The 27,820-nt window shown below is 32.6% G+C and overlaps 2 protein-coding genes across 3 annotated transcripts in view; both read right to left on the bottom strand.

Annotated features, from left to right (window-relative positions):
• Window positions 1-27,820, bottom strand: part of LOC142341873 (uncharacterized) — a 180,370-nt gene that overhangs the window by 3,541 nt on the left and 149,009 nt on the right. Inside the window, exon 2 of the mRNA XM_075393171.1 lies at window positions 18,797-18,998. Within this exon, the coding sequence (XP_075249286.1) occupies window positions 18,797-18,963 (167 nt within the window). The 5' untranslated portion in view covers window positions 18,964-18,998. The remainder of the gene's footprint in view (window positions 1-18,796; window positions 18,999-27,820) is intronic.
• The window catches only part of LOC142341872 (uncharacterized), a 213,596-nt gene that overhangs the window by 73,695 nt on the left and 112,081 nt on the right, over window positions 1-27,820 (bottom strand). The window lies entirely within an intron of this gene.

Raw genomic sequence — 27,820 nt, 5'->3', positions numbered from 1 at the left:
TCAGACGAATCAAAACTCTTTCCTATACCAGAAAGGTACGAACACTTCATAAAAGAAAATCGAATTAGTGCAGTACATACAAACAAACAATTAGATGCAAAAATTGGCTACACTTTTAGCTGAATACTTTTCTATATGGCTCTTAACAGCTTAACCCTATCGAAAAATCGGTGATATTGACAGAGACGTTAAACGGACAGATTTCAATTAACTGAGACAAAAATTACCTCTACTATGATAAGCTACAACTGAAATTAGTTAAACATTTGCAGCGCTAGATAACTTAAGTGTAATCTATAAAATCTAGTATAAGCCAGTTTTTTCAACTCTATATGTCACTGGAAACCAATGCATCCCTATGTGTTACCAAAACAAAGTACAAATTGTCAATCAGATTACCCGTAAATCTTTCCATGGTCAACAAAAGCAATATGTAAAGCTGATGGCTTTGATCAGTTAATTAAAATAGATTAAAGAGAGGATGACTCATATCGCCTTACGCATTACACAATTAAGTCGAGAAACAAAATAATTGTGTTCACATCCAATGATATGCATCGTATCTTAATTCCAACTGGCTTTACTGCGCAACAAGCTGTCATTTTCGCTCAAAAAAATTGACTTAAAAATCAGGTGAAATCAGGTAAACATTATTAACAACGCAGCAGAGAAAAAAGTGGCAAAAGCCGTACATGTTCCAGATTTTGCAAGACAAAACCAATTACAGGCACAGTTTTATGAATGACAAAAAAGCAACATGCATATTATTTTAATAAACTGTTTATTAGCGGGAAAAAAATTACGCTAAGCGGCCTCAATTGGGTAGATTACAAAAACTTTTCAAAGACTCATTTTAAATTCCCCTGGTAGGTGCTAAGAGAATTAGTCATTACATAGAGAGCGTTCAATTTTTTACTATGGGCCGTCTGACTTAACTGAAAGTGTTCTAATACTTATTTTTTAAAAAACGCTTTTAGTACCTAATGTCATATTAGCTCGAATAATTACCTCTTTTTTGGTTTTTTTCAAACAATTTTCCCTGTTTTAAATACAAGAGCCAATATAGATTAAAAAAAGCCACTATACCAAAGAAACGCAGACAATCATTCTCGAGTGCTCAATCACATTCACAAAATGAGTTTCATTTGTTATATAAAAAATTAAGAACTTAAGTGAGACAATCTAACCTCCATAAGGATGTTTTTCAAATTCCAAACCTGTACAACTATGTTACATAAAGCGATCTTTGATTGCTATGATCCCCAAACATACACATGAGGTTCATAGCTTAGGTCTCTCGAATTATAGATCTCTCCAAATACTAGTCCCTTAAAATGCAAAACTTCTAACTACATTAATGAAATCCATCGCGAACTATTTTTTCTCGCAAAACTGCTTGTTAAAAATGAACCGAAATGTACAGAAATTTCAGAATATTTTATAGTAAATCTTCCTGGTACCAAAATATATTTTTTTTGTTTTAGCGACACGCCCGTTTCAAATACAACACTCAATCGAGAGTCACCCAATGATTCCCCAAAACTCACAAAAACTGAGCCCATGCAAAACAATATCTTGATTTTGAAAGTACAGAGCAATTTGCCGTCACGGCCTGAGCCAACCCAGGTTGAGGTGCCATCTGGAAGTGACCTCTAATCAGACCGTTCAAGACGAAAGTAACCTCTGATCATACCATCCCAGACGAAAGTAACCTCTGATCAGACTAATGTGCGCTCAAAACACCGTGTGCGCTAAATATGCGCTCAAAACTGTCTCTGATCATACAAATCCCATCCGGAAGTGACCTCTGATCAAACCCAAATCAGAACAATGCCAGACGATTGTGCAACCATGGCCCAGACGAAACCCAGAGCTTTGTCCAGACGATTGTGCGCCTCAGATTACCTCTGATCAGACTATCCCAAGACCAAAAATGCCACTGATCAGACCGTCTTCTAAACCACTTCCAACCACCTCCAGACCATTTTCCAGTTGAGCCGAAGTACAGCCCGGTTGAGAGAAGGAGGAGGGAAACACCACCAGAAAAAACAGGAAAATCTCAAAAGTTGTTTTTTAATGAACTTGAGACAATTTTCCGACATAACTTTAGCTATATGTTATAATTTGTTTTTTTTTGTTTTACTTGAGGAGAGTCTTAGAGCGCGGATTTTTACCGTTTACTCCGACTCAGTTCCCCGAAAGTTGTTTGTTTTTAACTCCGCCGTAGCCGGTCCCCAGCCCGGTTGAGAGAAGGAGGAGGGGAACACACCCAAAACATACTGGAAAATCCCCAAAAAAATTGTTCGTTAGTTCAACTGTAGATTTTTTCCGACAGTATTTAACCTATTTTAGCTCTCTAAGGTGCCTATGATCAGACGGTTACCATCCAGAGCAGACCTCTGATCAGACTATCCCCAGTCTGAAGTGACCTCTGATCATACTATTGTGCGCTCGAAAGGGGCCTATGATCATACCATTCCCATCCGGAAGTGACCTCTGATCATACCATTCCCATCCGTAAGTGACCCCTGATCAGACTATTCCCATCCGGAAGCGACCTCTGATCACACCATTCTTATCCGGAAGCGGCTCTGATCATACCATTCCCATCCGGCAGCGACCTCTGATCACACCATCCCCAGACCAAAAGTGACCCCTGAGGGATCAAACTATTTCCATCCGGAAACGACCTCTGATCCGACAATTCCCATCCACAAGTGACCTATGATTAGACCATTCCCATCCGGAACCAAAATCCAGAGCCTGTAATTATGGTCTGGGAACACACCGTGTGCGTTGGACTTCGGATGAGCAGAGGTCAATTCCGGATGGCACCTCAACCTGGGAAACAAAGCAAAATGTAATTTCCAGCACTGTTCACAAGACTTCATTCTACAGTTCAGTCATATTATGTATCAACGGCTGACCGCTCCCGGTAAAATCCCCTAACCACCTTTCGTGCCGCCTCTTTGTCTTCATCGGACGCGAGTGACTGCCGCTGATGATTAACACTAAGCCAAACTCTCCTCAAGGCATTGTCCCAGAAGAATCTCCCGACCCAACCTCAGCGGAGGAGCCCTTGATATCCTTGTTTTATCAACATATCTCCCCGCTGGCTCTTATCACAGAAAGACCCGTCTTGAGAGAAAGACCAGTGACCGAGCCCTGAAAATGTTTTCATTTAGGTAAAATCAAGAAGTACCCTCACCTCCTTATCTCATTACAAAACAAATAGTGACAGTCCAATCCCCCTTTGCATCACCTTATGATGCCCTAGTCGGATCCGAATGGTTATCTTGCAAGATCTTGCAAGAATCTTGTGGAATCTTGCAAGACGATACATCGTCTTGCAAGATTTTCTTCCAAAATCTTGCAACATCTTGCAAGATAAATAAACATCTGGTCTCGTCTAGGGTGGACAATACTCCTAGGATAACTACCCCGACACAGATCCTTCACCTCGCTGACAACACAACAAAACAGACAATCCCCTCCACCCGCAACTGTCAAGATTAAACTACAGAACTTCCCCGTGCAAACGCCACAGCGATCAGCAGCCCCCCCCCACCCCGCAATACAAGGCAGAAGCCCAGCTCCTCGCCATTTATCCGACCCTCATTCACCGCGCAACAAGGAACAAAAAACATCACTCATTGGTCCTAATTTGAGGTACAATCAGTTTACGAACCCCCGAAGCAATTCAGAGCATGGGATGCACGTCCAGGAAAGAAATAATTACCTTACAGCCCCACGCGATCATCCCCTCAAGCCAACAACTACCAGTTGTACGACCAGATAATTTGAGAATTAATACACGGAAGAAGGCCGTGACTGTGATCTCTAATTTCATTTGGCCCACATTCCTGTGTATTAACTTTCCCTCAATCCTTGATTAACCAAACTCTTTTGGCACACCTCGAAGTACTTCTTCGCGTTGGCCGACTGTGAAAAGGATTACCTGAACATTATGTTCACTCGGGACACGGCTACCTGCGACTTTTATCAGAAGTTATCCCCTTTTGTCTCCAAATTGGATGCCTACAACCTGCTACCCAAATCGATATGAACCAACAATGGCAACAAAAGAAACTCAACGCCCTACCCATAACAATCAATTTTGTCCATCACCAACCCACGGAGAAAAATCACCTTCTTCACGCCAGTTCATATGTCCAGTACGTGAACTCAAAAATGTTGTCTCCGATCGATACGAATTTGTCTTGAGCCGCTTTACTGCGAAGAATTGCTGAGGGAGTTTGATCCTTTTTTGAAACTATTTCCTCTTCGTACGCCGGTAACCAGCCAATCACCGACAAAAACTTGTCCCAATCGAGTGTCAGTAGTATATCGTGAGCAAGACAGGGGGGGGGGGTAAAAAGACGTACCTATGTATAAAGATTACCTATAGCCTATTTTCATCAATTTTCCAAAGACGTACCTAAAAAAGAGAGTGAGAACAATAGAACATGAAGTTTTCCACTCTAATGCACTTCAGCTAATTTTGTCTACTCAATAAAATATATCTGCGGAACTTTTACTTTAAGCATTTTCTCATTTTATTCATTCGCGCATAGTTATCACAATTACAACTTTTAATCATTTTTCACTACTATTTTATCATTTTTCATTGTAATTCACAAGAATTTACCCGATTTTGTGCTGATATACGTACATTTTGGCAATTTTACCATTTTTTTGCCAAAAGTTCCCAATTCTTTTAAAATAATACCAAATTCTTACCAAAAACCACCCAATTACTGCCCAAAAATACCCAATTCCTGGCAAAAAATTACGTAACTTTTGACAAAAATACCCAATTATCACAAAAAATTCCCAATTTTTGGCAAAAAATACCCAATTCTTCCCAAAAAATACCCAATTCTTCTCAAAAAATGACCAATTCTGGCCAAAAAATACCCAATTTTCCCAAAAAAAATACCCAATTCTGACCAAAAAATACCCAATTCTTCCAAAAAATACCCAACTTTGGCAAAAATACCCAATTCCTGGCAAAAAAAATACCCAATATTTCCCAAAAAAATACCCAATTCTGACCAAAAAATATCCAATTCTTATCAAAAAATACCCAATTCTTCCCAAAAAATACCCAATTCTGGCCAAAAAAAACCCAATTCTTGGCAAAAAATACCCAATTCTTCCCAAAAAATACCCAATTCTTCCCAAAAAATACCCAATTCTGGCCAAAAAATACCCAATTTTCCCTAAAAAATACCCAATTCTGACCAAAAAATACCCGATTCTTCCAAAAAATACCCAATTTTTGGCAAAAAAAACCCAATTCCTGGCAAAAAATACCCAATTTTTCCCAAAAAAATACCCAATTCTGACCAAAAAATACACAAATCTTATCAAAAATACCCAATTCTTCCCGAAAAATACCCAATTCTGGCCAAAAACTACCCAATTCTTCCAAAAAATACATAATTCTGTCCAAAAAATACCCAGTTTTTGGCAAAAATACCCAATTGATCCCAAAAAATACCCCATTCTGGCCAAAAAAAGCCAATTCTGACCAAGAAAAAACCCAATTCTGACCAAAAATTACCCAATTTTTGGCTCAAAATATCCAATTATTGTCAAAAACACCCAAATGTTACCAAAAAATATCAAACTGTTGCCAAAAAAAAACAGTTCTAGCCCAAGAATATCTGTTTCTAGTCCTGAATTACACAATTCATAGCAAAAATACACATTTATTACCACAATCTACTAAATTTTTGCCAAAAACACCTAATTCCTGCGAAAAGGAACCCATTTCTAGTAAAAATATCCCAATACCTGCCACACAGAGACACAAGTGTCGCCAAAAATAACCATTTTTACCACAAAATAGCGAAATCTTGTCAGAAAATACTCAAATTGTAAACAAAATAACAAAATTTTATCAAATATTTATCTAAAATGTATCAAAAATTAGACAATCTTGCCATCATCCGTTTTTCTCTAATTTCTTATCAACAATCCAATTATTTAGTGATCTTAAAACATCAACTTTTGAGATCATCTTTTGTAAAGACGAATTTTCTCAGGTGATCGATATAGGTTTAATGAGTACAAATTTGTCACGAATTTATTGCTATTGTACAGAATTAATTGTTAAATGTTCAATCATAGTAATTTAACAATTACGTCCTACTATCTTCTCAATTAAGAACAATTACGTGATCATTTTGTGTAAGAGAGCCACTGACCTCTTTGGAACAAAATTTACTCCAGCTACGTCATATGATTGCTTCAATTAGGGATACCTATGTTTTGGATGGGGTCACTGAACTCATGTGAACAAAAAATAACCCTTACTACTTACGATATTATTCCTATTTTATCAAAGCATGCACAAGTCTCATGCTTGAATTCTTACTCATAGTATTGCAATAATTACGTCACTATTGCGCCATAATGATGTCAATTTTTATTGTAGTGCACAAACAAAAATTCAACTCATTGCGCTTATTTTCGTTCTCTTCAACAACTTAGCTATAGTTAGACTTAGTACAAACCTAAAATTTCAGTTATAAACCTTTCAGTGGAGATTCTTCATCTCCAGGACATCTTCCTATTTCCCATTCCAGATTCCAGGTAAGTCACCTCTGTTATAGAATATGAAAATAGACCAAAAAAGAAGAATAATGGGCTATTATAATCATCGTACTCATTCGCAAATAGCATAAATATTTCTTCAGAGAGAAAGTTTTTTTCAATATCTTATTTTCAATTTATTTAGGAGTTCAACCGTCGTCACCTAAAAAAAATGGAATAATGAATATCAAATCTGTGAAATTGAACGAAAATCTTAAGGCCCACTTCTTCTTCCCCGATTTCAATGATGATGTAGCAATTATAAAGGAGAGGAAGACGTGCTTCGGCTGGGTAGCTGAACCTCCATTCTCCATTCCGAGGCAGCTTCTGGTCTTCATTATTGCAATCGAGAATTTGCCAGAAGTCTCTGTTCGATACAAACAGACAACTGTAGACTTCTACGAGAACCAAATCGGAAACAAAATTTTACAAGTCTCAGACAACATGGAACTTTGCAGATCAGTCCGTGCACAATTTTGTGATTATGAGTTGTCCTATAGACCAATGTATGAAAATCAATTGGATTTTTCGAGGAGGAGAGGGAACTTAAATTTCTCTGGTGTGTGTCTGACGAGTAAGACCATTTGCAGGAGCAGAAACCTGACCGGGATTGTGACGAGTGGGAAAATGGGTCATTGACAGGGAGTATTATCGCAATTATAGAAGAAGAGAACGCACTTGATCCCAAGTTAGACAACAAAAAATCTGACCAGGCAGTCCCTTTTGCGTGTTTTTCTACAGACACTGGACAAGATGCAATGCAAGAAGTACAGGTAGCATCGAGTGTTGAAAATACTTTAATCAGGTCTGCCAGAACCATCCTTAGTTCTGTACTCAATGATTATACAGATTACCAAGATCATATTTTATCTAATGAAGCAAGTGAAAAAATATCTGAAAAAACTTCCCTCAAATTTGAGCAACCAGCGTCTTGTACACAAAGGACTGTCAAGAGAAGGGCTCCTGCTGTCAATAACCCTGAAAGAGTGGGAAGTAAAAATTTAGATGGTGATGAAAACGAAGACAACATGTGTCCTCCATCGTGCAAACTGAGACGAGCTGCTGAGTTGTATAGTAACTAAGATAACAGGCTGAGAAGTTGTTTCTTTGACTGATTATCTGTTTGTATTTCCGGTATAATTTCAGATCCAAAAACTATTATTTCCTGAGGCGACTAATTGACTGTTTAATTTGTAATACTCTCTTTTTACACTCAGAAAAAGCTGAATTTCATGTATGCTTTTGAATTGATACTTTGATAATATAATTTAATTGAGTTTTACAAATGCATTTTCGAAATTAACTTTTATTTCAAGTTCAATTTTGAATTAAAATTTATGTCAAAAAATGCCTGTTTTTGTAATATCTGTTTTTTTTTCTCAAAAAGGGCGGTTAACGACGAAAAGTCTTGTTTTCATGAAATGTTTTTTCAAATACTGGGGTTTTTTTGGCTTCTGCAATGAACTCCCGGCAGCTGATACTGGATGATGCAAAGCGATTTCAGTGATAATTTCGAAGCAAACTCCAGCAGCAAGTCTTCCCATCAGAATATTGCAATAAGCGTGCTGCCTTTGATAATAGATTACCTGGTCATTTAAAAGAAGAATTTTTGGCAACTATTTTGAGAAATAATAGAAACTCATACAAATCGTTAAGTATAGAATTTACAATTTTTTTAAAAAAAAGTTGAAAACCTTTCGCATAATTTTTTATTGTTTTGAAAAAAATATTCTTTTACTATCCCATTTTTTTCAAAAAATTTGTTTTTTTACAAAAGGTTTCTTTTTTCTTTTTTCCATTTGTCAGTTTTTGAAGTTTTTTAATGTGAAGTTTTGAATTGAATCATTTTTTAAATGAAAATCTTTTTTACTAAAATGATTTTTTTTGAAAAATGTTGTGTTTTACACAGTTTTTAACAAAAATGTAAATCTTGATGTTTTTTATTTTTTATTTCTTTTTTTTCTGTTTTTTAATTTTTTTTATGTAAAAATTTAAATTTAATAAAATTTTTTTTTGAAAAAAACAAAGTTTTAGTGGAATAATTTTTCTTCAAAAATGCCGTTTTTTACATAAGGTTTTTAACAAAAAATGCAACTTGTGTTGTTTTTTATTTTTTTTATTTTTCCTTTATTTTCTGTTTTTGAATTTTTTAATGGAAAATATGAAATTTAATTAATTTCCTTTTTGAAAAAACAAGTTTTACTAGATTAATTTTTTTTCAAAAATGCGGTTTTTTACGTAAGGTTTTAAACAAAAAATGCAACTTGTGTTGTTTTTCTTTTTTTTACTTTTCCTTTTTTTTCTGTTTTTGAATTTTTTCTATGTAAAATTTTAAAAATTATTTTTCAATAAATTTTGTTTTACTAAAAAAAATTTCTTTCAAAAATGCCTTTTTTTACATAAGGTTTTAACAAAAAATGCAATTGTGTTGTTTTTTATTTTTCTTTTTTTCCTTTTTTCTGTTTTTGAATTTTTTAATGGAAAATATGCAATTTAGTTAATTTCCTTTTTGAAAAAACAAGTTTTACTAGATTAATTTTTTTTTCAAAAATTCCGTTTTTTACATAAGGTTTTAAACAAAAAATGCAACTTGTGTTGTTTTTCATTTTTTATTTTTCCGTTGTTTTCTGTTTTTGAATTTTTTTATGTAAAATTTTATAAACTTTTTTCGAAAAATTTTGTTTTACTAAAAAAATCTTCTTTCGAAAATGCCGTTTTTTACATAAGCTTTTTAACAAAAAATGCAACTTGTGTTGTTTTTTATTTTTCTATTTTTCCTGTTTTTTGTTTTTGAATTTTTTAATATAAAATATGAAATTTAATTAATTTCCTTTTTGAAAAAACAAGTTTTATTAGAGTAATTTTTCTTTCAAAAATGCCGTTTTTTACATAAGGTTTTTAACAAAAAAAAGCAATTTGTAATGTTTTTTATTTTTCTATTTTTCAGTTTTTGAATTTTTAATTGAATTATTTTTTTTCTTAAAAAATGTTGTTTTCTAAATATTTTTTTTCAAAAATGCCGTTTTTTACATTATGTATTTAACAGAAAATGTGAATTTTGTTGTTTTTTACTTTTCTCGTTTTCCTTTTTTCAGTTTTGGAAGTTTTTTTGTAAACTTTTTAATCTAACTTTTTTTTGAAAAGACATTGTTGTTTTAGTAAAAACAATTTTTTTCCAAATGTCGTTTTTTGCATAATATTTTCAAAAAATGTAACTTTGATGTTTTTTCTTATTCTATTTTTCAATTTTTCAGCTCTTGATGTTTTTTGCAATTTCTTTAGCAAAGCAGAAAATTGAAAAAACCAATGTATTACAATTATTAAAAAAATCAATTATTTATTACAATTATTTATTACAAATTAATACACTTATTAATAAAATTTGCGGAAATCTATAACAAATCAAGCTTTTGATGACAAACATATTTGTTTTAATGTTTCATTTTAAACGATTACATTTTTATTGATATCATGTTCTTCTTGAGAAATTCCGATTTATTCATCGTCTCGTGATAAACATACTTCAGTGTAAGCCCCGGGGTACCGGTGTCGCGTGGTGACAATTACTGGCTTCAAGCGTCCCTACCGTGCATCTCTGGATGTTGTTCGGAAATAAAAAATCGTTCGGCGCGCAGAGCGCGCCTCGCGGCGGAGCCGCGATCAACGATCTTTTACTTTAACATTTTTTAAGAAAAAATAAAAAATTCAAAAACTGAAAAATAGAAAAAAAAACAAAAATAGCATTTTTTGGTAAAAACTTTATGTAAAAAACGACATTTTTGAAAAATAAATTATTCTAGAAAAACTTGTTTTTTGCAAAAAAATTATTTATAATAAAAATTTTACATAAAAAACTTCAAAAACAGAAATAAGGAAAAAAAGAAAAACAAAAAACATTACAAATTGCTTTTTTTTCAAAACCTTATGTAAAAAACGGCATTTTTGAAAGAAAAATTAGTCTAGTAAAACTTGTTTTTTCAAAAAAAATATTTAAAATTAAAATTTTACATTAAGAAAATCAAAAACAGAAAAAAGGAAAAGCAAAAAACAACAAGTTGCATTTTTTGTTGAAAACCTTATGTAAAAAAACGACATTTTTGGAAACAAAATTATTCTAGTAAAACTTGTTTTTTCAAAAAAGAAATTAATTAAATTTCATATTTTACATTAAAAAATTCAAAAACAAAAAAAAAGGAAAAATAGAAAAATAAAAAACAATACAATGTGCATTTTTTGTTAAAAACCTTATGTAAAAAACGGCATTTTTGATGAAATTTTTTTTAATAAATTAAAATTTTTCGAAAAAAAAATTTTAAAATTTTACACAAAAAAATTCAAAAACAGAAAACAAAGGAAAAATAAAAAAAATGAAAAACAACACAAGTTGCATTTTTTGTTTAAAACCTTATGTAAAAAACGGCATTTTTGAAAAAAAAATATTCTAGTAAAACTTGTTTTTTCAATAAGGAAATTGATTAAATTTCATATTTTCCATTAAAAATTTAAAAACAGAAAAAAAGGAGAAAAAGAAAAATAAAAAACAACACAAGTTGCGTTTTTTGTTAAAACCTTATGTAAAAATCGGCATTTTTGAAAGAAATTTTTTTTAGTAACACAAAATTTTTCGAAAAAAAAATTGTAAACTTTTACATAGAAAAAATTAAAAAACAGAAAAAAAAGGAAAATTAAAAAAATAAAAAACAACACAAGTTGCATTTTTTGTTAAAAACCTTATGTAAAAAACGGCATTTTTGAAAGAAAAATTAGTCTAGTAAAACTTGTTTTTTCAAAAAAAATATTTAAAATTAAATTTTTACATTAAGAAAATCAAAAACAGAAAAAAGGAAAAGCAAAAAAAACAAGTTGCATTTTTTGTTGAAAACCTTATGTAAAAAACGACATTTTTGGAAACAAAATTATTCTAGTAAAACTTGTTTTTTCAAAAAAGAAATTAATTAAATTTCATATTTTACATTAAAAAATTCAAAAACAAAAAAAAAGAAAAATAGAAAAATAAAAAACAACACAATGTGCATTTTTTGTTAAAAACCTTATGTAAAACACGACATTTTTGATGAAATTTTTTTTAGTAAAACAAAATTTTTCAAAAAAAAAAATTTTAAAATTTTACATAAAAAATTCAAAAACAGAAAACAAAGGAAAAATAAAAAAATGAAAAACAACACAAGTTGCATTTTTTGTTTAAAACCTTATGTAAAAAACGGCATTTTTGAAAAAAAAATATTCTAGTAAAATTTGTTTTTTCAATAAGGAAATTGATTAAATTTCATATTTTCCATTAAAAAATTCAAAAACAGAAAAAAGGAAAAAAAGAAAAATAAAAAACAACACAAGTTGCGTTTTTTGTTAAAACCTTATGGAAAAATCGGCATTTTTGAAAGAAATTTTTTATAGTAACACAAAATTTTTCGAAAAAAAATTTGTAAACTTTTACATAGAAAAAATTAAAAAACAGAAAAAAAAGGAAAATTAAAAAAATAAAAAAGAACACAAGTTGCATTTTTTGTTAAAAACCTTATGTAAAAAACGGCATTTTTGAAAGAAAAATTATTCTAGTAAAACTTTGTTTTTTCAAAAAAAAATTTAATTAAATTTAAACTTTTACATAAATAAGTTAAAAAACAGAAAAAAAAAGAGAAATAAAAATTAAAAAAAAATCAAGATTTACATTTTTGTTAAAAACAGTGTGTAAAACACAACAATTTTAAAAAAAAAATCATTTTAGTAAAAATGATTTTCATTTAAAAAAATGATTCAATTCAAAACTTCACATTAAAAAACTTCAAAAACTGACAAATGGAAAAATGAAAAAAGAAACCTATTGTAAAAAAACGACTTTTTTGAAAAAAAAATGGGATAGTAAAAGAATATTTTTTTCAAAACCGTAAACAATTATGCGAAAGGTTTTCAACTTTTTTTTAAAAAAATTGTAAATTCTATACTTAACGATTTGTATGAGTTTCTATTATTTCTCAAAATAGTTGCCAAAAATTCTTCTTTTAAATGACCAGGTAATCTATTATCAAAGGCAGCACGCTTATTGCAATATTCTGATGGGAAGACTTGCTGCTGGAGTTTGCTTCGAAATTATCACTGTAATCGCTTTGCATCATCCAGTATCAGCTGCCGGGAGTTCATTGCAGAAGCCAAAAAAACCCCAGTTTTTGAAAAAACATTTTATGAAAACAAGCCTTTCTCGTCGTTAACCGCCATTTTTGAGAAAAAAAAACAGATATTACAAAAACAGGCATTTTTTGACATAAATTTTACTTCAAAATTGAACTTGAAATAAAAGTTAATTTCGAAAATGCATTTCTAAAACTCAATTAAATTATATTATCAAAGTATCAATTCAAAAGCATACATGAAATTCATTTTTTTCTGAGTGTGAAAAGAGAATATTACAAATTAAACAGTCAATTAGTCACCTCAGGAAATAGTAGTTTTTGGATCTGAAATTATACCGGAAATACAAACAGATAATCAGTCAAAGAAATAACTTCTCAGCCTGTTATCTTAGTTACTATACAACTCAGCAGCTCGTCTTAGTTTGCACGATGGAGGACACATGTTGTCTTCGTTTTCATCACCATCTGAATTTTTACTTCCCACTCTTTCAGGGTTATTGACAGCAGGAGCCCTTTTCTTGACAGTTTTTGTGTACAAGACGCTAGTTGCTCAAATTTGAGGGAAGTTTTTTCAGATATTTTTTCACTTGCTTCATTAGATAAAATATGATCTTGGTAATCTGTATAACCTTTGAGTACAGTACTAAGGATGGTTCTGGCAGACTTGATTAAATTATTTTCAACACTCGATGCTCCCTGTACTTCTTTCATTGCATCTTGTCCAATGTCTGTAGAAAAACACGCAAAAGGGACTGCCTGGTCAGATTTTTTGTTGTCTAACTTGAGATCAAGTGCGTTCTTTTCTTCTATAATTGCGATAATACTCCCTGTCAATGACCCATTTTCCCACTCGTCACAATCCCGATCAGGTTTCTGCTCCTGCAAATGGTCATACTCGTCAGACACACACCTGAGAAATTTAGGTTCCCTCTCCTCCTCAAAAAATCCCAATTGATTTTCATACATTGGTCTATAGGACAACTCATAATCACAAAATTGTGCACAGACTGATCTGCTCAGTTCCATGTTGTCTGAGACTTGTAAAGTTTTGTTTTCGATGTGGTTCTCGTATAAGTCTACAGTTGTCTGTTTGTATCGAACAAAGACTTCTGGCAAATTCTCGATTGCAATAATGAAGACCAGAAGCTGCCTCGGAATGGAAAATGGAGGTTCAGCTACCCAGCCGAAGCACGTCTTCCTCTCCTTTTTAATTTCTACATCATCATTGAAATCGGGGAAGAAGTGGGCCTTAAGGTTTTCGTTCAATTGCACAGATTTGATATTCATTATTCCAGCATTTTTTAGGTGACGACGGCTGAACTCCTAAATAAATTGAAAATACAGATTTTGAAAAGTTTTTCTCTCTGAAGAAATAATATGCTATTTGCGAATGAGTACGATGATTATAATAGCCCATTATTCTTCTTTTTTGGTCTGTTTTCAAATTCTATAACAGTGGTGACTTACCTGGATTGGGAAAAAGGAAGATGTCCGCGAGATGAAGAATCTGAAAGGTTTATAACTGAAAAGTTAGGTTCGTAGGAAAATGAGATTAAAATTGTCTCCAAAAAAATGAAAAAGTCTAACTATAGCTAAGTTGTTAAAGAGAACGAAAATAAGCGCAATGAGTTGAATTTTTGTTTGTGCACTACAATAAAAAATGACATCATTTTGACGCAATAGTGACGTAATTATTACAACACTATGAGTAAGACTTCGTTCAATTTCACAGATTTGATATTCATTATTCCATTTTTTTTAGGTGACGACGGTTGAACTCCTAAATAAATTGAAAATAAGATATTGAAAAAAACTTTCTCTCTGAAGAAATATTTATGCTATTTGCGAATGAGTACGATGATTATAATAGCCCATTATTCTTCTTTTTTGGTCTATTTTCATATTCTATAACAGAGGTGACTTACCTGGAATCTGGAATGGGAAATAGGAAGATGTCCTGGAGATGAAGAATCTCCACTGAAAGGTTTATAACTGAAATTTTAGGTTTGTACTAAGTCTAACTATAGCTAAGTTGTTGAAGAGAACGAAATTAAGCGCAATGAGTTGAATTTTTGTTTGTGCACTACAATAAAAATTGACATCATTATGGCGCAATAGTGACGTAATTATTGCAATACTATGAGTAAGAATTCAAGCATGAGACTTGTGCATGCTTTGATAAAATAGGAATAATATCGTAAGTAGTAAGGATTATTTTTTGTTCACATGAGTTCAGTGACCCCATACAATACATAGGTATCCCTAATTGAAGCAATCATATGACGTAGCTGGAGTAAATTTTGTTCCAAAGAGGTCAGTGGCCCTCTTGCACAAAATGATCACGTAATTGTTCTTAATTGAGAAGATAGTAGGACGTAATTGTTAAATTACTATGATTGAACTTTTAACAATTAATTCTGTACAAGAGCAATAAATTCGTGACAAATTTGTACTCCTTAAACCTACATCGATCAATTGAGAAGATTCGTCTTTACAAAAGATGATATCAAAAGTTGATGTTTTAAGGTCACTAAATAATTGGATTGTTGATAAGAAATTAGAGAAAAACGGATGATTGCAAGATTGTCTAATTTTTGATATATTTTAGATAAATATTTGATAAAATTTTGTTATTTTGGTTACAATTTGGGTATTTTTTGACAATATTTCGCTATTTTGTGGTAAAAATGGGTTTTTTTGTCAACACTTGTATGGCAAGTATTGGGATATTTTTACTACAACTGGGTTTCTTTTCGCATGAATTAGGTATTTTTGGCAAAAATTTAGTAGATTGTAGCAATAAATGTGTACTTTTGCTATGAATTGTGTAATTCATGACTAGAAACAGATATTCTTGGGCTAGAATTGTTTTTTTTGTCAACAGTTTGATATTTTTTGGTAACATTTGGGTGTTTTTGACAATAGTTGGATATTTTGAGCCACGAATTGGGTAATTTTTGTTCAGAATTGGGTTTTGTTTGGTCAGAATTGGGTATTTTTTGGCCAGAATTGGGTATTTTTTGGGATGAATTGGGTATTTTTGCCAAGAACTGGTTATTTTTTGGCCAGAATTAAGTATTTTTGGAAGAATTGGGTAGTTTTTGGCCAGAATTGGGTATTTTTTGGGAAGAATTGGGTATTTTTTGGTCAGAATTGAGTATTTTTTGGGAAAAATTGGGTATTTTTTGCCAGGAATTGGGTATTTTTTGCCAAAAACTGGGTATTTTTTGGAAGAATCGGGTATTTTTTGGTCAGAATTGGGTTTTTTTAGGGAAAATTGGGTATTTTTTGGCCAGAATTGGATATTTTTTGGGAACAATTGGGTATTTCCTGGGAAGAATTGGGTATTTTTTGCCAAGAATTGGGTACTTTTTGGCCAGAATATGGTATTTTTTGGGAAGAATTGGATATTTTTTGGTCAGAATTGGGTATTTTTTGGGAAAAATTGGGTATTTTTTGCCAGGAATTGGGTATTTTTTGCCAAAAACTGGGTATTTTTTGGAAGAATCGGGTATTTTTTGGTCAGAATTGGGTTTTTTTAGGGAAAATTGGGTATTTTTTGGCCAGAATTGGATATTTTTTGGGAACAATTGGGTATTTCCTGGGAAGAATTGGGTATTTTTTGCCAAGAATTGGGTACTTTTTGGCCAGAATATGGTATTTTTTGGGAAGAATTGGATATTTTTTGGTCAGAATTGGGTATTTTTTTGGGAAAAATTGGGTATTTTTTTTGCCAGGAATTGGGTATTTTTGCCAAAAATTGGGTATTTTTTGGAAGAATTGGGTATTTTTTGGTCAGAATTGGGTTTTTTTTTTGGTAAAAATGGGTATTTTTTGGCCAGAGTTGGGTATTTTTTGAGAAGAATTGGGTATTTTTTGGGAAGAATTGGGTATTTTTTGCCAAAAATTGGGTATTTTTTGTGATAATTGGGTATTTTTGTCAAAAATTACCTAATTTTTTGCCAGGAATTGGGTATTTTTGAGCAGTAATTGGGTGACTTTTGGTAATAATTTGGTATTATTTTAAAAGAATTGGGAATTTTTGGCAAAAAAATGGTAAAATTGCCCAAATTTACGTATATCAGCACAAAATCGGGTAAATTCTTGTGAATTACAATGAAAAATGATAAAACAGTATTGTGAAAAATGATTAAAAGTTGTAATTGTGATAACTATGCGCAAATGAATAAAATGAGAAAATGCTTAAAGTAAAAGTTGCGCAGATATATTTTATTAAGTAGACAAAATTAGCTGAAGTGCATTAGAGTGGAAAACTGGATGCATTTCCCTGGGGGTAATTAAGATAATTACACCAGGGGAATTATGATAAGATGACAGGTCTATTGTTCTCACTCTCTTTTTTAGGTACGTCTTTGGAAAATTGATGAAAATAGGCTATATGTAATCTTTATACATAGGTACGTCTTTTTACCCCCCCCCCCCCTGTCTTGCTCACGATATACTACTAGTGTCTGCGATTCATAGAGAGCAGCGAACTGTATGTACAGCCGCATTTTCAAACTGTGATATTGCGATTAGGTTTTGAATGAATGTTTGAGCCACAAAACCTCAAAAGAAAAACTTTGATACTGATTCGTGTGATGTCAGTTCGCAGCTTTGTCTTAGAGCCCTTGAAAAATGTTACATTCGGCGACCAGAGAGACATAGTTTTTAACAATCAGATCACAGATACAATTCTCAACAAGTAAGAGACATAGTTCGCCAAGCAATAGACAGGTTAGTTGGTTTTTCCTCAAACTCTGGAAACTTTTTACTTGCCATATCCTTGTACTTCATTCCTTCTTTTTTCCTTTCTATTCAATTAGATCTTTTTTTCTCTTTCCATTTTTCATTGATCGGGACTTATAGTTTTCGAAATTTAAAGTGATGGTATGGGTAGCTATTTTTAGCTAGATAGGATGCTAAGCAGAACAGAAGCTGGTCAATCCAATTAACAAGTGTGCAAATGAAAAAGATAAGAAATACAACAACACCGACTCATATGCTGCACAGCTCTGTCGAGTTGGTGCACAAAACTCTCACTACCACCGGTCATTAGGAAAAAATTGGCACGAACAATACGTTACTGGACAGAACACCTTGTAACTGGCAACCTCACTGATCTCACGGATAAATAAACTCTTAAGTCTACTTAATAGACTAAATTAAGTCTACTCAATCTTCCTAACAATAGTAGCTTTATCCTATAATTTTTACGGCAAAACAGAGAATTCAAACAGGGCCTGCATTACCGAATTCAATCAGAAACCTAAACCGACTAATGTCGGAAGAATTGCTCTCGAACGACAGGCAATGCCATTTGATTCAGAGTCTGCAGCCCAGATCAATTTTTTTTCATGCGCGCCGTTGACCAACCCGGGATACAAACCTTGGACCTCCCGCCCCCTAAACAGAGGTACTGCCCACTCGGTTACCAGTCTCTGCTTGTTGCTATGCTGCAATCATTTTTCTTTCTACAACAAGCTTTACTTCGGAACAATAGATATCACGCAAAAATGAACGAAAGCGTGAAAAAGTCTCTTCGGAAGTCAAAGAATGTTCTAGAAGAAAAGTGCAAAAACGGTCATGCGAAAAATTTGCATAAAAGAGACCAACGCGTTTACAATAATTGCTATATACTTCGTTCAAGAGCATTTAAAAACGTAGTTGGCTGTTTGCTGTAAAATGAGCCGAATTAAATCATTTTTTTGTACTCTGAGCTTTAAATCATCAATTTTTTCTGCTTTCGCAGTTTTCTTTTTTCGTTAAACAATGTCTTTTATCTCTCATTCACTTTGCAACAGTTTTGATGTGAAGCAGTAATGAAATTAAATTGCTGCTTTTTGTGTACATCTGCTCCTTCATTTTCCCTCGTTGTCCGAAAGAACTTAGAGGCAGCAGCTTCAAAAAAGGTAAAAAGACTGCTAACTTATTTGTGATTTCTCGATTTTTGGCTCATTTTTATGCAACACATTTTCTACAAAAGTGAAAAGGCTCCAATCAAAGATCATAACAACAGGGACTTTCTTTTGAGAAAATCGACTGACCTGAAATAGTCATAGTCGATAAAATCTTGGACCTGTCTGCGGACCTTTTCAGCCAGACTGTAGCTGTACACTCCAAACAAGCACTGGTCTCTTTTGCCAGTGTGAGAGTCAGTCACTTCTAGAATGAGAGGAGACCCCACGTCATTGTCACACAATGCTGGTCCCATTGAACACACTTCCGCATAACTGGCAGAGTATGCGTCTAAAATGCCTAACTGCCCAGCTTGAGGTGCTCGACCCAAAGCCACCCCTGATCAGACCGACTTGAGTTGAGTTCCCAGGCTGAAGTGTGAACTCAAAATTGTTCTGAGCAGACCATTTACAGATCAGAAATTACAGGGAAATTTGGAGCGCACTTGAGTCTGATCATAAATAGCTTCAAGCGCAACATAAACGGTCTCATCATAAACGGTTCGAGCGCAATATCATCTATAATGCTGCGCTCGAAACCTTTGGATCAGAGTGAATTTCGAGAGCAACTGAGTCTGATCAATTGGTCTGATCAGAGAAAATTTCGAGCGAATTGGGGGTCCAGCTGATACCAATTGATGGTCCCCTTTAAAGGATTTTAATTAACTGTAGATCAGGACCTTTCTTATGGAAAGCTGTATAAAATAATCCATTGAGGTAGAAATATGCACTAACGTCATATCTGTGACATTTTTTTTACCGCTTATGGATTAGCGGTGAAAACAAATTTCCCAGCTAATCAGTAAGAGGCCAAAAATAATTCACCGCTAAGATTTGGGGTAAATTTAGCTGTAAATATTGGCAAAATTTTCGGTTTTTAGCGGCGAATTTTTTTACCGCATTCACTGCAAATCTAATTGTGGGACCGCAAGAACCAAAAATCTTAGGAAAACTAATCGCATTTGCCTGAAACCTTACAGATTTAGCTATTTTAAAATGTGGCACCTCGATCCGGGAGTCTGATCAGAGGTAGATTTGAGCACCGGTGGGTCTGATCAAGAAGAGATCATTTCGAGCGCACAGAAACTGTCGAGCGCGTTTGAGCCATTTATGGCTGCTCTGATATCAAAAAAATTTTCAAGCTCCATAAATGCCGTTCAAAAGAGTAGGTCAACAATTTTTTGAGAATAAACCATATTGATGTCATATAAATGGACTTCATATGTCAATCTTTTTAATCAATTTCTAAGCTTTGTCAGAATTTGATGGAAACATATATAAACCACAATAAAATTGAAATGTTCATCAATCTCAAAAAATTTCATAAAATCTGTGAAAAATATTTATATTTGAATAATGGATCAAACAATTGAATAAAAAAGAAAGTTTTAGTGTGCATACAAGTTGAAAGAAAAACTAAATTGGAGCAACTGCCTAAAAAGTCAAATCATTTATATTAGTGTAAAGTATGGTGCGAAAACCAGTCATTTAAACTTCAAAGCTACTTTTTTAAAAAGGAACTTTAGAGCTTCAATTCTATTCTGTAATTCAATTTTGTGTTGTTAAATGAAAAAATCGTTAGATTACAAAAACATTCAGTCAAAAACGTCAAATGTCGGGATAAATTAATCGCAAAAAGCAATGAGCAATAAATGGCATCAGTCATATTTTTAAAAGGATCAAAACGCATAAAAAATTTAATTATTACTTTTCTACTTACGTTAATCAAGTCCTTTAAAAAAAAAACAAACAATCCATTGGTTTAATTCGAAGCTTCTGTTTCAACGTCCATATAAAAATTGAGCGTGTAAGTCTGCTTTCGTTGGAAGCCTCTTAGACAGGTGAATAAATCTAAAATAATTAATAGAAACCTGATCAATTAAAACATTCTATAACATAAGAAATATAACAGACTTATTTCATAGATTGACATTTTTGGAAACAAAAATGATTTTTAAAAGAATTTCCTAAGTAACAGCCAACTAACGTCGTATGAATTAAAGGAGAGGGGTTGGATGTCCTTTTGTCTAACCCTTAAAAATTTGAATCGGTTATTATTCAAGATCGTGCAAGATGATACAATGCAAAATATCAATAAAACAAATATGCCCAAATCAGGCAAGGCGACAATTCCTACTGCACAATTTTTTATTTATGCAAATCATGGGAATAGACTGAAGCAGAAACACATCCGGCAGATTGCCGGAAATTAGATGCCGTTGATTCCAATAAGCATGATTGGGGTTGAAAGAAAAGAAGATATCGAAAAAAAAACATTTTTGTACAAAAACATTTTTTAAATCCAATTTATTTTGATGGCATTGCGTAGTAGAACATACTTCTGTTTCTTTGACAGAGGCTACAGGGGCTACTATCAATACCAATAAGCATAAGAGATGGTAACTAAGACTTATAGTAAAGACGTTCAAATAAGGGGAATCTAAAATTGGGCTCTATGAGTTTATCCCGTTTCTACTTCCGACTTCAATTTTTTATTCTGACTCTGTTCATTTTGAATCGGTTTGCTGAGCAACTGATGTTCAAATTCAATTTTAGCAGAATGAGAGAAGAGATAAACTAGCCTAGAGAAGTCAAAAAGATTTCACGCAAAATGTTGAAAAAGCGGCAAAATGGTAAGCGAAAAAAATTTCGACGAAGTAAAAAAAAAACATAGCAGGACAAGTCCTGACGCACAATTCAAAGAATTTTCATTGACTGAACAGAAAAAACTAGACCTAGAAAGGACTATGAATTAATTGAGAAAATAATTTTTAAAAAACATCAGGTAAAAAAAAAGAAAAAAAAACAGAAAATCAATGTCAAAATGCAGCATGTGAACACAAAAAACCACTAGCGAGAAACTAAAATTTAATTCAAACAAAAAACTAGGCCTAGAACGGCTGTGAATGGATTGGGAAACCCATTTAGAAAAAAATCCGATTCGAAAAATTGAAAAAACAGTAAACATCAGAGTGAAATTGACGCATGTGAACAAAAAACCACTACCGAGAAACCGAATTTTTGTTCAAACACCGTTTTTTTTCACTCTACTTTAAAATTAGAGCGAAAAGAATTCACGCCGCAAAACCACTCGCTTTTTCGCTCCATTTCCTGTTTCGACGTGATCAAAATCACCACTCCAATTTGACTTCAAAAATCATGAAAATGTGGGAACAGATCTTAAATGAAAACATAGCCGGAAGAATTCCGGAAACGACTCGAAGGAGAAAATTGCCCATAATTATGACTCAACAACTAGAAAATCTATTGTGAATACTGAACCCCCACAAATGTCATAAAAAATTTAAGGAAGAATAGAACGGCAATCAAAAACAAAATGAACAAAAAAACTAGAAAAACTTAATGAGTTTTTTTTAACAGTGCAAGAAAAAATAAAGCCAAGTAAAATTCGTTTGCAACTGGAGCAGAAACATCTTGAAAAGCATTGAGCAAGTCATTATAGGCTAACAAACTTGTCTAGGATTTGAAAAAAAAATGAAAATGCAAAATAATAAGAAAAAAATTTTAAAATTTCTCAATTTTTCGGTCAATTTTTCTAGAAAAAAATTATTTTATACCAAGTTAACTTTAGTCAGTTGATACCTGAACATTCTTTAAGTAACAAGCTTTTATTCAAATCCCACATAAATCATTAAAACAAAAAACAGGCAAAAATCATTAAATTTCGTTTGAAAGTCAGCAAAACTGATCAAAAACTTCCAAATTAGCATTAAACTCGAATTGACTACTTTAGAGCTTCAATTCCTATCAAAACAAGCCTATTACTAATACGAAATCATAACAAAACCTCATAACCATCAAAAGTTGCAAAAAACTGCTTTCAAATGCCGCACGTGAACAAAAAAATTTCGCTCGCTTAGAGAAAATTTTTTCACACATCAATTTTTCGCTCTCTCAAAAACAGCGGTAAGAATAAAAACCACTCTCTTTTCGCTCCGCTTTTCAGTTTGGTTCAGCATCAAAAATTGAGCGTATAAATCTGCTTTCGTTGGAAGCCTCTGAGACAAGTGAATAAATCTAAGATAATTACTAGAAACCTGATCAATAAAAACATTCTATAACATAAGAAAAATAACAGACTTATTTCATAGATTGACATTTTTGGCCACAACAAAGATTTTTCAAAGAATTTCCTAAGTAACAGCGAACTAACGTCGTATGAATTACAGGAGAGGGGTTGGTTGTCCTTTTGTCTAACCCTTAAAAATTTGAATCGGTTATTATTCAAGATCGTGCAAAATGATACAATGCAATATATCAATAAAACAAATATACCCAAATCAGGCAAGGCGACAATTCCTACTGCACAATTTTTTACATAAGCAAATCATGGGAATAGACTGAAGCATGAAACATACCCGGCAGATTGCCGGAAACTAGACGCCGTTGATTCCAATAAGCATGATTGGGGTTGAAAGAAAAGAAGATATCGAAAAAAAAGATTTTTGTACAAAAACATTTTTTAAATCCGATTTATTTTGATGGCCCTTCGTAGTAGAACATACTTTTGTTTCTTAGAGAGAGGCTACAAGGGCTACTATCAATACCAATAAGCATAAAAGATGGTAACTAAGACTTATAGTAAAGACGTTCAAATAGCGGGAATCTAAAATTGGGCTCTATGAGTTTATCCCGTTTCTACTTCCGACTTCAATTTTTTATTCTGACTCTGTTCATTTTGAATCGGTTTGCTGAGCAACTGATGTTCAAATTCAATTTTAGTAGAATGAGAGAAGAGATAAACTAGCCTAGAGAAGTCAAAAAGATTTCACGCAAAATGTTGAAAAAGCGGCAAAATGGTAAGCGAAAAAAATTTCGACGAAGTAAAAAAAAACATAGCAGGACAAGTCCTGACGCACAATTCAAAGAATTTTCATTGACTGAACAGAAAAAACTAGACCTAGAAAGGACTATGAATTAATTGAGAAAATAATTTTTAAAAAACATCAGGTAAAAAAAAAGAAAAAAAAACAGAAAATCAATGTCAAAATGCAGCATGTGAACACAAAAAACCACTAGCGAGAAACTAAAATTTAATTCAAACAAAAAACTAGGCCTAGAACGGCTGTGAATGGTTGGGAAAACCATTTAGAAAAAAATCCGATTCGAAAAATTGAAAAAACAGTAAAAATCAGAGTGAAATTGACGCATGTGAACAAAAAACCACTACCGAGAAACCGAATTTTTGTTCAAACACCGTTTTTTTTTCACTCTACTTTAAAATTAGAGCGAAAAGAATTCACGCCGCAAAACCACTCGCTTTTTCGCTCCATTTCCTGTTTCGGCGTGATCAAAATCACCACTCCAATTTGACTTCAAAAATCATGAAAATGTGGGAACAGATCTTAAATGAAAACATAGCCGGAAGAATTCCGGAAACGACTCGAAGGAGAAAATTGCCCATAATTATGATTCAACAACTAGAAAAACTATTGTGAATACTGAACCCCCACAAATGTCATAAAAAAATTTAAGGAAGAATAGAACGGCAATCAAAAACAAAATGAACAAAAAAACTAGAAAAACTTAATGAGTTTTTTTTTTAACAGTACAAGAAGAAATAAAGCCAAGTAAAATTCGTTTGCAACTGGAGCAGAAACATCTTGAAAAGCATTGAGCAAGTCATTATAGGCTAACAAACTTGTCTAGGATTTGAAAAAAAAATGAAAATGCAAAATAATAAGAAAAAAATTTTAAAATTTCTCAATTTTTCGGTCAATTTTTCTAGAAAAAAATTATTTTATACCAAGTTAACTTTAGTCAGTTGATACCTGAACATTCTTTAAGTAACAAGCTTTTATTCAAATCCCACATAAAGCATTAAAACAAAAAACAGGCAAAAATCATTAAATTTCGTTTGAAAGTCAGCAAAACTGATCAAAAACTTCCAAATTAGCATTAAACTCGAATTGACTACTTTAGAGCTTCAATTCCTATCAAAACAAGCCTATTACTAATACGAAATCATAACAAAACCTCATAACCATCAAAAGTTGCAAAAAACTGCTTTCAAATGCCGCACGTGAACAAAAAAATTTCGCTCGCTTAGAGAAAATTTTTTCACACATCAATTTTTCGCTCTCTCAAAAACAGCGGTAAGAATAAAAACCACTCTCTTTTCGCTCCGCTTTTCAGTTTGGTTCAGCATCAAAAATTGAGCGTATAAATCTGCTTTCGTTGGAAGCCTCTGAGACAAGTGAATAAATCTAAGATAATTACTAGAAACCTGATCAATAAAAACATTCTATAACATAAGAAAAATAACAGACTTATTTCATAGATTGACATTTTTGGTCACAACAAAGATTTTTCAAAGAATTTCCTAAGTAACAGCGAACTAATGTCGTATGAATTACAGGAGAGGGGTTGGTTGTCCTTTTGTCTAACCCTTAAAAATTTGAATCGGTTATTATTCAAGATCGTGCAAAATGATACAATGGAATATATCAATAAAACAAATATACCCAAATCAGGCAAGGCGACAATTCCTACTGCACAATTTTTTACATATGCAAATCATGAGAATAGACTGAAGCATGAAACATACCCGGCAGATTGCCGGAAACTAGACGCCCTTGATTCCAATAAGCATGATTGGGGTTGAAAGAAAAGAAGATATCGAAAAAAAAAAATTTTTGTACAAAAACATTTTTTAAATCCGATTTATTTTGATGGCCCTTCGTAGTAGAACATACTTTTGTTTCTTAGAGAGAGGCTACAGGGGCTACTATCAATACCAATAAGCATAAGAGATGGTAACTAAGACTTATAGTAAAGACGTACAAATAGCGGGAATCAAAATTTGGGCTTTATGAGTTTATCCCGTTTCTACTTCCGACTTCAATTTTTTATTCTGACTCTTTTCATTTTGAATCGGTTTGCTGAGCAACTGATGTTCAAATTCAAGTTTAGCAGAATGAGAGAAGAGATAAACTAGCCTAGAGAAGTCAAAAAGATTTTACGCAAAATGTTGAAAAAGCGGCAATATGGTATGCGGAAAAAAGTTCGACGAAGTAAAAAAAAAACATAGCAGGACAAGTCCTGACGCACAATTCAAAGAATTTTTATTTACTAAACAGAACAAACTAGACCTAGAATCGACTATGAATTAATTGAGAAAATAATTTTTAAAAAAATCAGATAAAAAATAAGAAATAAAAACAGAAAATCAATGTCAAAATGCAGCATGTGAACACAAAAAACCACGAGCGAGAAATTAAAAATTAATTCAAACAAAAAACTAGGCATAGAAAGGCTGTGAATGGATTGGGAAAACCATCTAGAAAAATATCCGATTCGAAAAATTGAAAAAACAGTAAAAATCAGAGTGAAATTGACGCATGTGAACGAAAAACCACTACCGAGAAACCGAATTTTTGTTCAAACACCGTTTTCTCACTCTACTTTAAAATTAGAGCGAAAAAAATTCACGCCGCAAAACCACTCGCTTTTTCGCTCCTTTTCCTGTTTCGGCGTGACCAAAATCACTACTCCAATTTGACTTCAAAAATCATGAAAATGTGTGAACAGATGTTAAAAGAAAACATAGCCGGAAGAATTCCGGAAACAACTCGAAGGAGAAAATTGCCCATAATTATGACTTAACAACTAGAACAACTATTGTGAATACTGAACCCCCACAAATGTCGTATTAAATTTAAGGAAGAATAGAACGGCAATCAAAAACAATTTGAACAAAATAAAACTAGAAAAACTTAATGAGTTTTTTTTAAACAGTACAAGGAAATAAAAAGCCAAATAAAATTCGTTTGCAACTGTTATGTTATTTTTTATTATTGAAAAACAATGAGCAAGTCATTATAGGCTAAGAAACTTGTCTAGGATTTGAAAAAAAATGAAAATGCAAAATAATTAAGAAAAAGGTTTAAAAATTTTTCAATTTTTCGGTCAATTTTTCTAGAAAAAAATTATTTTATACCAAGTTAACTTTAGTCAGTTGATACCTGAACATTCTTTAAGTAACAAGCTTTTATTCAAATCCCACTTAAAGCATTAAAACAAAAAAAACAGTCAAAAATCATTAAATTTCGTTTGAAAGTCAGCAAAACTGATCAAAAACCTCCAAATTAGCATTAAACTCAAATTGACTTTTTGAGAGCTTCCATTCCTATCAAAACAAGCCTATTACTGATACGAAATCATGACAAAACCTCATAACTATCAAAAGTTGCAAAAAACTGCTTTCAAATGCCGCACGTGAACAAAAAAATTTTGCTCACTTAGAGAAAATTTTTTTCACACATCAATTTTTCGCTCTCTCAAAAAACAGCGGTATGAACAAAAACCACTCTCTTTTCGCTCCTCTCTTCAGTTTTGTTCAGCACCAAAAATTGAGCGTATAAGTCTGCTTTCGTTGGAAGCCTCTTAGACACGTGAATAAATCTAGGATAATTACTAGAAACCTGATCAATTAAAACATTCTATAACATAAGAAATATAACAGACTTACTTCATAGATTGACATTTTTTGAAACGACCATGATTTTTAAAAGAATTTCCTAAGTAACAGCCAACTAACGTCGTATGAATTACAGGAGAGGGGTTGGTTGTCCTTTTGTCTAACCCTAAATTTGAACCCGTTATTATTCAAGATCGTGCAAAATGCTACAATGCAATATATCAATAAAACAAATATGCCCAAATCAGGCAAGGCGACAATTCCTACTGCACAATTTTTTATTTATGCAAATCATGGGAATAGACTGAAGCATGAAACACATCCGGCAGATTGCCGGAAATTAGATGCCGTTGATTCCAATAAGCATGATTGGGATTGAAAGAAAAGAAGATATCGAAAAAAAAACATTTTTGTACAAAAACATTTTTTAAATCCAATTTATTTTGATGGCATTGCGTAGTAGAACATACTTCTGTTTCTTTGAGAGAGGCTACAGGGGCTACTATCAATACCAATAAGCATAAGAGATGGTAACTAAGACTTATAGTAAAGACGTACAAATAGCGGGAATCTAAATTTGGGCCTTATGAGTTTATCCCGTTTCTACTTCCGACTTCAATTTTTTATTCTGACTCTTTTCATTTTGAATCGGTTTGCTGAGCAACTGATGTTCA

Source organism: Convolutriloba macropyga, chromosome 6 (genome assembly GCF_964194025.1).
Source record: "Convolutriloba macropyga chromosome 6, txConMacr16.3, whole genome shotgun sequence".
Lineage (NCBI taxonomy): Eukaryota > Metazoa > Xenacoelomorpha > Acoela > Convolutidae > Convolutriloba > Convolutriloba macropyga.
This window is presented reverse-complemented; position numbering and strand designations above follow the sequence as displayed.